At 40.2% G+C, this 10,747-nt stretch overlaps 1 protein-coding gene across 2 annotated transcripts in view; it reads right to left on the bottom strand.

Moving 5' to 3' along the window:
- Positions 1–1,590: 1,590 nt before the first annotated feature.
- PDE7B (phosphodiesterase 7B) overlaps positions 1,591–10,747 on the bottom strand; it is a 166,077-nt gene continuing 156,920 nt past the window's right edge. For both annotated transcript variants that reach the window (XM_048934714.1, XM_048934713.1), the window contains 2 exons: positions 8,214–8,294; positions 1,591–6,472 (listed from right to left, as the gene is read on the bottom strand). In XM_048934714.1, the coding sequence (XP_048790671.1) occupies positions 6,255–6,472; positions 8,214–8,294 (299 nt within the window). In that variant the 3' untranslated portion in view covers positions 1,591–6,254. The remainder of the gene's footprint in view (positions 6,473–8,213; positions 8,295–10,747) is intronic.

The following is a 10,747-nucleotide window of genomic DNA, read 5'->3' as shown; positions in this document are numbered from 1 at the left end:
TTTATTACTGGATTGTGACTACTACATTTCTTGGGGGTAAAGCAACTATATCTGCTGCTGCCTATCCTTACGGGCTGTCTGGCCACTGAAGGGAGCTTTTAGCAAGTGGCACTGTAGGTAACAAAATGTAGTTTTTGTGGATGGAGCTGTTGTGTGATGTTTAGTAAAACTTCTCCTGAGGCTCAAACCAGCCCAGGATATGGTAAAGTGACTCACTGGCTTTAGTCACACGGCCAATTTAAATCCTTTCCTGTCTATGCAGTGGCTCATTTACTTAGGAACAGTCTGACAGAAGCTGTTTTAGACTTACTGCATGCTAGACTGCTGAAAGATCAAGAGGTGTATGAGCAGGAACAGCATATGCCTTTCTTGTTGTTAAAACCTGTGTATTTTAGAACTACGCCTATGTTAATCTAGAGAAGATTGGATTGCATTAGACACTGGAGGGACAATGTCTTCCGGCCCTCTGGGGAGGAGTATCTGTCACCTAAGTAATAATTTGTCATATAGTGTTGTAGTGCTCCTTTTCTTAATTAATATTTTTATTTCTCAGATTCTACATCTGAGCTTTAAATTGCAGTTAGTGCTTTGGCCAGGCCAAGAGGGAAGAAGCCCTATTATAATTTTCCTTTTGCTGCCAAGTTCAGGGATTCATTCATGCTATATTATTTGTACTGAACCATTAAACATCAGCGTCTGTACAGAGTGCTTATGCAGAATAGGAGACTGAATAGACTTAGCTGTTATTGAAAAAAAAACAGTACTAATATCTATTGTGATAGTACTGACAGTGTAAAACTTCTGGGCAAGCAATCAGTCCTGGCAGTGGCAAATGTCTATCTGCAGTGACAGATATTTTTCACTTAAAACCATTTACCACTGCAGAACATCACTACCAATACTTTCAATTAAACTTCACAAGCCTCTGTCTTGTTGATTATAAAATACATAACGTGGTCCACAAATGGGAAATGAGTCTAAAATTAACCAATGATCTTAAAACATAGTAGTTACTGGAACTGAATCAAAGAATCAAGAAATGATTGAGGTTGGAAGAGACCTGTGGGTACATCTGGTCCCAAGCCTTGCACAAGCAGGGACTCCCAGAGCAGGGTGCCCAGCACCATGGTGGCTTCTGAAGATTTCTAAGGAGGAGATTCCATAGCCTCTCTGGGCAACCTGTGCCAGTGCTCCATTGCCTGTACAGCACAGAAATGCTTCCTAATATTCAGAGGGAGCCCCCTGTGTTTCAGTTGGTGTTCGTTGTTCTTGTCTTGTCACTGGGCATCACTGGCCAGTCCATCTCTGTCTTCTCTGCATCCCCCCCTTCAGGTATTTATACACATTGATCAGGTCTCCCCCAAGCCTCGTTTTCTCCAGGCTGAACAGTCCTAGCTTTCTCATCCTCTTGTTGTAGGAGAAATGCTTTATTTCCTTTATCATCTCCATAAGCTCTCCGTTAGACTCTTTCCAGTACACCCATGTCTTTCATGTCATGGGGGCCCTGAACTGGGCACAGGATGCCAGGTGTGGCCTCGCACCTCCCTCTACCAATGAATTTTGGACACTTTTTTTTTTTTTTTTTTTTAAATTTTTATTTTATTAGTTGTCATTCTTTGACATGATGAATACTTACAGCAGTATGTTAAAAAAGATACAATTAAGTCTCTTGGCATCACTGCATAGCAGTCACAGCATTTTCACACAATCTAGTGCTTCCTTTTAGAATGACGCATATGGCAAATATACGCACATATGTGGGCTGATTCTTGGTCCCGGTGAAGTTGGTGGGACCAGTGTTTGGCCCATAGAGTTGTACAAGATATGTGAATATGTATATATAAAATGCTTTACAATAAACATGACATATACAATCTTGATTTCAGAGATAAGCAGAATATATTTTTACATCCAAGTCAAACTTATGCTCTGCACAGAAAGTTTATGTACCTAAAATATTGGATGACTTATAGAAACAATAGAGTAATAGTTTGCACCAATCAAAGTAATTTGGACACGTGTTCATGGCATGAAGCTTGCCTTGTGTTTTTCTTCTGTTTCGTTTAGGTTTTGGCATGGATTTTTTTCTTCGTTTTAGATTTGCGGCATCTTAATTTAAATTTTATTATTGAGTCTGTGGGTGATGGTGTCAGGAGGAGAGCGGGAGAATCTTAAGGAAAGCTTATCTGAGTTCATTAGAATAGAAGGCTATAGATGATGTCTGGTATCTGATACCTGAAAATAAAAGGAGTGTTTCTCCTTTCCAAGAAGAGTCCATATGAAAGGGCTCATAGGAGTCCACCTCTGTTTTGATGGAAACTTCTAATAGAAAGTTCAACCAGAGTTGAGAAAAGCTGTTAAGACAGCTGTGCAGTTTGAGATGTAGATCATTCCATTTGCTGTGGTAGCAACCTTCTCGTTGATCGTTCTGGGAGGGTTTGATTTTCTTACTGAAAACCAATAGTCCACATGAAAAGAATAGATTTATGATTTAGAGATCGTCTGGAGGCGCTACTTAATGTCAGCTACTCATCTGTCTGCTTCTATTTTTCAGAAGTATACATTTGTTATAGTTCTTGTTTTCCCATTTTGGTTGGTTTCCGGAATGTCAGCCCTTAGAAACCCAAAGGCAGGTCAAACCTTTACTTAGTGAAAGTGCATATGTACATATTGTTCTAACCAATGTAAAAATGCCACTTATTACCATTCTTCAGACTTTGCCTCTTTGAAGAAATGATTTAAAGAAACTGGTTTTAATCAATTAAGTGAACTGTATTTGTGTGGCATTGTTAGAGTGTGTTATGCTTGTTCTTAGCAATTATCTGCTTCCTTCATTACATATACGAAAAACCCAACTCAGTTTTAAAACTGGAGAGTCTTTTAACTGTAGTGGCCCAGTAGCAAAGAAAAATGATCTACTAAGTCTTTCTGTAAAGTGGCTAATAGGGCTGCCAGGGTAACGATCCATAGACTTTGTATTGTCTGCACATTTTTTCCATTCTGTTCATACACTGTCCTGTTGGCATCCTTGGGGAGAAATCCCAGCCCCAAAATGTTCTCTAAACTACTAGATAATACCAAGCACTTACAACACCAAGCACTGGTGTTTCTGATTTCGCTGTAGCAGGTACAGTTTGGCTTGTTTTGTGGAGAATCGTATAAGATAGCATTAAAGTCGGAAAAGACCTCTGAGCTCACCTAGTCCAACCACAGATCCCAGTGAATCTAGTTGCCAGACATCTGTTGCCAGAGCCTGATTTTTCAGCTCACTTTTGTCTAGAGCACCTGAGGCAAACTGGTCTAGGCCCAAACTTGTGTAATGGGTTTGCCTTCCAACTACAGATGCATTTCTGGAGCCACCTATTTTGAGCACTGTTTCATTAGATAGGGTGACTGAAATCCAGCAAGAACATTAAGTGCACCCAACCTAAAGCCCGAACAAAACAAACAGCAACAGCAAAAAACCCTGTTTGTTTTAAGAGCAGCTTTTCAAAGTTTATTAGGAAGATTTAACTTGGTAAGAGCAGTCTTGTAATAGGCCCCTTAGGCTCTAATTACAGAAAAAACCTTGGATGCACTGTAGCTGTAACAGAACTTGACATGCACTAAGCTCTCCTGTTGGACCTATTTTCTGGATGCTCCTCAGCAGCACATTTCTGTCAAGAGCTTTTTTTGCTGCTAGGCACCAGGTTTATTTAACTAAACCTCAGAATGCTTTAAAAAAATTCTTTGAACTAGATGGAAAATGGCTTCAATTTCTTAGTATAAAAGACAAAACAAGGGAAATGATATTTTTTTGTATGTACTTAAGTGCTTGTAGGCAGCCCATTATACTGCTTGTATAATGTCCTAATAATTATCCTAGATTTGTCATGAAGAAATATCTATAAAACGCTGTAAAGTGGTAATGCTGCCACCTCCACCATCATGTGGTTAAAAAGGCATTTATGTCCTATAGTTAGAAATAATTTTATTCTACCACAACTCCTTGACTTTGGCTGTTACGGTGCATCTAATATATGAGTTTTGTTTAGAAGAGAGAAGAAGGAGACTAGTGATTTCCACCTTCCTATTTCACTGAGTTTCAGTCCTTTTCTCTGAAGATACATGTCCAATGACTTAGTAGAATAAAGCATCCTTTACTAAACCTTGTGCTTTTCGTTTTCCTTTAAACGTTAGTCACCTTATGATCGTGAAGACTTTGTCTAACAAAGTCAGTGTTCCCTGTAACTAAAAACAAATTCTACTGCATCTACCCTTGCAACTCTCCAAGCAAGCATTATTCCTCTCAGACACCAACTTTAAATAGTGCTTTGTTGGTCTGTCCAAAGACACTTCCTCTGAACGTGGTTATGTGGCCATATCTGCTAGTTCTTTTGGAAAACAGCTGTGCTGATTTGATGTGCTGAGGGTTTACAACAACGCTGCACTTTGCTCAAACACGATTAGCTCCTCTGGGGAGAGAGGGCAATCGCTTTGGTGCAATGCAGTAGTGCTCAAGAATGCAATCTCAGTGAAATCATGGAAGCTTAAGGGAAGCTTCGTATAGAATGAACTGAGGCTGTTTATGACACAAATAGGGCCATGTATCTTTCAGAAAAATGAACACAGCATTCATAGAATTCCTCAACTACTACGACAGTTACAAGGATTTTCCTTACAGGCTGACTTTGAAAGCATTTTTTCCTTCAATGAGTGAGACAGATCTAGCAGTCGGTTGGAGGTTTTTCTTTCTTTCTTTCTTTCTTTCTTTCTTTCTTTTTTTTTTTTTTTTTAATGAAAAGAAAAATACATATGCATTTATATCCTGGCTATCTAAGTAGGAGAATACAGGGGGGATCTCCACTACAAGATCACTTAAGAAAACAGCTGGACACCAGAATTAGTAGGATGTCGTGCTTTTTAGTTCACTATGCTATTTAATAAAAATTCACTCTTGAATAAGTGTTAATTTGATTGAATTGTTGAACTGTGGTTGTAGCTGTGCGCTTCTGGCTTTGCTTGTTTGTTTTGAACTGAAACTTCAGGCTCTGTGAAGCCTTTGCCTATACTGAATGTGCAGGGTGCTATGGTTTTAACAGCACGGATCCATATGGAATGTGTTTGAAGTTTTCAAGAAGTTGTCCTGCCAGGCTTCATTCCTTAATGACCTGTGATATACCTTTGATAGTGGAAAGGCAGTACAGAATTGTATCTTGTAATCATATGATTTTGGCAGCTATCAGAAGATGAAGGATGCTAAAAGTTAAGGCTTTTATCCACAAACAATGGTGAATATTAATAAACTCTATACCATATTTACAAATGGTTTCTCTTGTATTAAAACTAACAGTATTCTGTTCACAGTGCCAATGTTTTTTACAGGTAGCAATCCCACAATACTCCAGTATTTTGGCATGGGAATCAGTAGCGTCTCATATTTACAGAAAATGTACACACATGAATATAAACACATTACTTGAAACAGTACTCAAAAGGTAGATCTGTTCGTGTTTCAAAGGGTTAGACTGTACAACACCTTCCCTTTCATTTGCCAGGGAATACCGTTCCTTGCAATGAGAAGATGCCCGTCTTTCTTTTACCCAAAGTGGCATAAAAATGATTACCAAAATGAGCCTTGTTACACTGGAGTTGTGTACACGGAGTTGTGTAACTTCAGTCCAAAGTTCATACATCTGTTTAGTGCACAGAATACAAAAGTTAAAAAGGCTTTTATTTTAATTACTAAAATAACCGGATTCTCTCTGCCCTCTGTGAGCGCTGTCTCATTCAACCAGTGTCCTCTGGGTTCTGAAGATGCTGGTGGTTTCATGCGCAGCCCAGCTGCCGGACTGGAAAGCGTATGGTGCTCTGGGCCTTTGTACAGATGTCACAGTATGACTCATGGTAAATGAATACATAACCAAGAGTGCCTCTATCCTCCCCGTTCTCTCAGTAATCCTCCCTGCTTCATGGCAGCAGTAACTGGCTCGGCTTCAGCTCTGCTGGCTCGACCTGCATTCAAGCAGTTCATGATCTGAAGTGACGGATGGCATCAGGCATGTGCAGAATGAAGAGAGGGGAGAGAAAGATGGAGATCCAGAAAGGAACCAGCAGAACCATGGGCTTGTTCATAAGGACCCTTAGAGCATCTGCTTTGCTGTTTCCTCCCTTTCCATGGTCTTGACAAGAGGCTCCTAGCTCCTCAGGATTTTGCTTGCTGCTGTGATCAAGACGAAGATAGCAGTGCTATAAGGAAAAGTGCAAAGCTGCCACTAAGGAGTTTCTTCTTCATTTAAAGTCTGTTCCTGGCTGTCAGTTACTTGACCTGAGTGGTCATTGCTCCTACTACTGCTGTGTTGCTTATGGAGCAAACTCCTCCACTTTGCCTTGTTCCTCCTGAGATGGTTTAACATGTTTTCAGATAAGGGCGTATCTCCTGTAAACTGGGCCCACCTCTCAAAGAGTGGCTCTACAATGTACGTCATGAACCCTAGGGAAAGAGAGTACAAGCAGGTGAGGAGCAAATTCATTGCCTGAGTGCATTATCCCCTGTAGCACCTCAGCAGAGTACAGTGCTACAAGTTGTGAAAACTTTGAGGAGAAATGACAATAAACCTTCAAGCAACCATCAGTTCCTCTTGAAACAGGCAGCTTTTGACCAGCACACATCACCAAGATTAGGATCTATCTGTCTGGGGTAAGCTTGGGGAAAAGAAAAAACTGACACTGGTTTTTAGTGTCAAATTTTAGTTATTCTAGAAAAAGGGGAACAGGTTCCCAGCTGCAGCTGTGCATGAGATATGAGAGGAGTTGTAGTGGCATCCAAGCCCCTTAAAGTGCTTGAAGTTATTGCTGCAATAGCAGTAAGTGCTGCTGTGGCTATTCTATTCCAGAACTTTCCAGGCTGCAGTAGCTTGTGGGCTTCTGAATACTGTCCTATATGTCATAAATACCTTTTGTACTGCAGAGTGCAGACAAGGACAGCAGTTGAGATGTCTGTGCTGGCCTTTAATATCACATGGGAAAACTATGCAACAGCTTCTCTAAGTTAGAAATAAGTCTGTTCTGACTGCTGAGGAGTGACCTTAGCATGGGGTTGTACTTATGAATAGGAAAAGCTTGTATTTAAGTTATTGTACTTCTGGCAAAATCGCTGATAGATGAAAGCAAATGGAAATAAAACTTCTAAGTCATAAACTGGAGTTTGATTCCCACAAAATCGAGTTCAGAGAAAAGGATACTTCAAAACCCATTTTAGTGTATGATTGCATCCTTGCTTTTATATGGGGACAGACAAATGGTAGCAGGTTTATCTGCATATGGTATCTGCAGTGTGCTGCAACAATACAGTTGGGTTAAGAGACACATTAAATTACTTTCTGGAAGAGGAAGATAAACACTTCAGAAGCAATCATTCTGGTGTGAGACAGGTAGTATTTAATGGTTATACAGCTGTCTGCTTAACATCCCATGCATATGGTGTGAAACTGCAAATGCATTTATGGAAATGCAAACTACAAAGTAACCACTGGGCTGCTGAGTGTCATCTGCAAACACTGTCATGGAAACTTGCTCACTGCTTGAAATCAATCTGCTGTCCAGCAAGGGGAGGCTGTGGGGATAGCAGTGTGTAGCACAGAGGAGAGAACTGCTCAGTTCTTTGCAGGTAGTGTTAGGCTTTACAGAGGACAGCTCAAATGTTTTTAAAAAGAAGGGAAGATGAAGAATCTGGAGTTGCTGCCCTGACTGGATGCCCTCAGATAATCAGAGAACTACTAAGGCAACAATGCATATGGTCTGAAGGCTCTTAATGAATCTTTCCATGTTCTGGATTCTGCAGGAGCATCATACTGTGGAGTGTTTATGAAGAATCTGTAGGAAACTGGACAGGAAAATAATGTTGTTGCTACTTTAAATGAGAGGTTTTGCAGTGCGCCCAGCAGTTGTGGGGATGCTTTTCCCTCATCATCCCAAACAGCCAAAGTATTCCACAGAAATAAGCTTGCAACTGGCTGATGACGCATTTGAAACAATGTCGTGTGTCAACTGATGAAGACAGCAAGAAGTCAATCCTAGATCAGGTGTTCAGTATTCACAAAGCTGACCTTTGCTGCTGATTCACTGGGTTTATGTTCCAGATGGATTTTATCACGTATCGTGTTTCAGTTTCTGTTTGAGCTTGTGCCACACTGAGATAAACACAGAGGAGACAGAATGAAGCTAATACTTACCAATCTGAATGCTTGGTATTGTATCCTTCTGTTGATTACAAAGTGGGCTTATTTCCAGTTCAAATTTTTGTTCCAGGTCACCTACAACATTAAAAAAAAAATAAGAATTTCTGCTACTTTTGTCTCCATACCTGCGTCAGACTCATACAATGACTGCAGCTGTATGGTTTTGAGCAGCTGGAACCTGGCACCAGTGAGAACCACGTTAAATGTCCAAATATACCTTTTTTTTTTTAATCTTTTTTTTTCTTTTTTCTTCAAGGTATCAAAGCGAGTAAGCATGCAAAGAAGAAAAATCTCTCTAAGGAAAGGTGGCTTTTGAATGAACATTAAATGTAAGCACTTAAGTATTTGAGAATCTTCCTTTTTAAGATAGCTGCTGTGTTGCAGTGTCGGTTGCTACTGTGTGCTTGTGAAAAAAGCTGTTGAAGGATGATGGTGCCTGGCAGCCCACAGCTGTGTCTGCACTAGTAAACTACTACAAACCAGAGTAACAATTCATGTGTTAAAAATCATAGGATTGAGATTATAAACGTGAGAAAAGGATGTAATTCAAGTTTGTCTTACATTTGTGTCACATGTGGTTGGGTATGGGATCTATGTTTATGCTGAACTTGCATCATTAATTCCCTTGGTAGTCCAGAAAATCCTCACACAATCTTCTGCACACAATGGACTTGAAACAAAGTGGTTGACTGACCTCCTTGCCCCTTTCACAACACAGTATGGGATCAAGTGAAGGATGAGTTCCTGGATGTGAACCTGGAACTGTCCTGAAGACTTCTGCAGTGACTAGCCCACACTCTGCTTTAAACTGCTGATGAACAGCTGGGTGAAGGATCTGCTCACCCTTGCTGCCACCCCAACTGCAGCAAAATCGATTAAATTGGGCAATGAGACAATGCTTAAAAACAGTCAGTAGAAACTGCTCCTGCAGGTGCAGAAAGGATCATACAGGACACTCCCATACATAGCTGCATTCCAGCCTGGTCTAGTGGTTGGTGACCCTGCACACAGCAGGAGCGTTGAAACTAGATGATCATTGTACTCCTTTTCAACCCTGGCCATTCCATGATAGCTAAGAACGTTAAAACATTTCTTTTACACCTAAAGGCAATGGATAGCAGTGATCACACAGATGCTGCAGTGGCAGGAGAGGACCACAGGTCAGCTGCATACAGGAGCTCAGCAGCAAAGCAGCTCTGATTGCTCCAGCTGAAGATGCTGTTGCCATGCAGACAGCAACCACCTGTCTTAGAGGGGAGATTTGGTTTCCACATTCAAGCATTAGCCCATTAAATGATTGCAGCAAATCAGTATTTTTTTAAACACTGTGAGTGGAACACTCATCTTTTGTGATTGTTTACACTCTCAGAGACACTACCAGGCTGCAAGTCTTTGGGGTACAGACTCTTGCCCACCTACGGAACAGCTGTGTACAAGCTGTGCTGTTCTGCTTGTCTATTTTATTTACTAATAAGGATACTGCAAGTGCTGTTTAGAAGAAACGTATCCATAAATAACATTATGCTAGAGCAGACAAAACATCATACTCAACCTAAAAGAAACATTCTGCTTCATATCCACTGTTTCTGTTTAAAAACACTTTTATTTTATACCCACTAGCGGACAGTTTTGACTTGAATTTTTTACTGCTGCTCAGCCTCTATAGTCCTGTACATACTATGTGCATTCCTAAGCCTTACCTTTCTCTCTATTACACACACAATTGAGTTTTAAATGTGAGGAGACTGTTTTCATTTTAACTAGGTAGTTAGGAAATACCAGGGAAACATTTTGAGCTTCACAAACAACCAAATGCTATTAAAATGGCATTAAAAATATTTTGTAAAAAAAAAAAAAAAAAAAAAAAAAAAAACGAAAAAAAAACCCCCACACAACCAAAAACAAAAGAGCTCAAACTTCTGTATGCACAACAGAAGGAAAATTAAACAGTGCACTAATTCTAGTATTACCTGCCTCATCTGTAGTTAAAATCAGACCAGAGGAGCAATGGTTTTCAAATGTCACAAAAAATACCTTCTAGACCCAGCATTGTTTTTAAGGAGGTTGAAAGTCCTAAAATAATATATATTATTTTAAGTAATAATGATGTCTTACTGTATGGTATACATTTTTTTTGTTTTGTGCACACTTACCAGGATTACATAGCCACTACTGACAGTCAGACTGGGATTTTTGTACATTCTCCCACATATACTGCTCTTATTTTCCTTGCACAGCTCTAACTGGTCTATGTATAGTGCATATAACTGGTCTCAGAGGTGTATTTTAGAAATTCTGCTGGCATGTTTGGTTTGGAGTCTTGGGGAAAAAGCAAAAGTTTGCAAGAGCTGGGGCTGCTGCCTTTCTTAGCGTGGTCCCTCAAGGCCCTAAAGATGTGGTATGGGACAAGTGGGGCACTGCCCTCATGTCTTGGCTATACATCTGATAACACAAACCCACATCCTGCAAGTTGCTTCTGTTACTGCAAAAGCATTGAAGTCGAAGACATTTCACTGGCTTTAACTGAC

The sequence above is a fragment of the Lagopus muta genome, chromosome 2 (genome assembly GCF_023343835.1).
Source record: "Lagopus muta isolate bLagMut1 chromosome 2, bLagMut1 primary, whole genome shotgun sequence".
NCBI classification, from domain to species: Eukaryota; Metazoa; Chordata; class Aves; order Galliformes; family Phasianidae; genus Lagopus; species Lagopus muta.
Note: the sequence above shows the minus strand (reverse complement) of the source record. Positions and strands in the feature narration are given on the sequence as shown.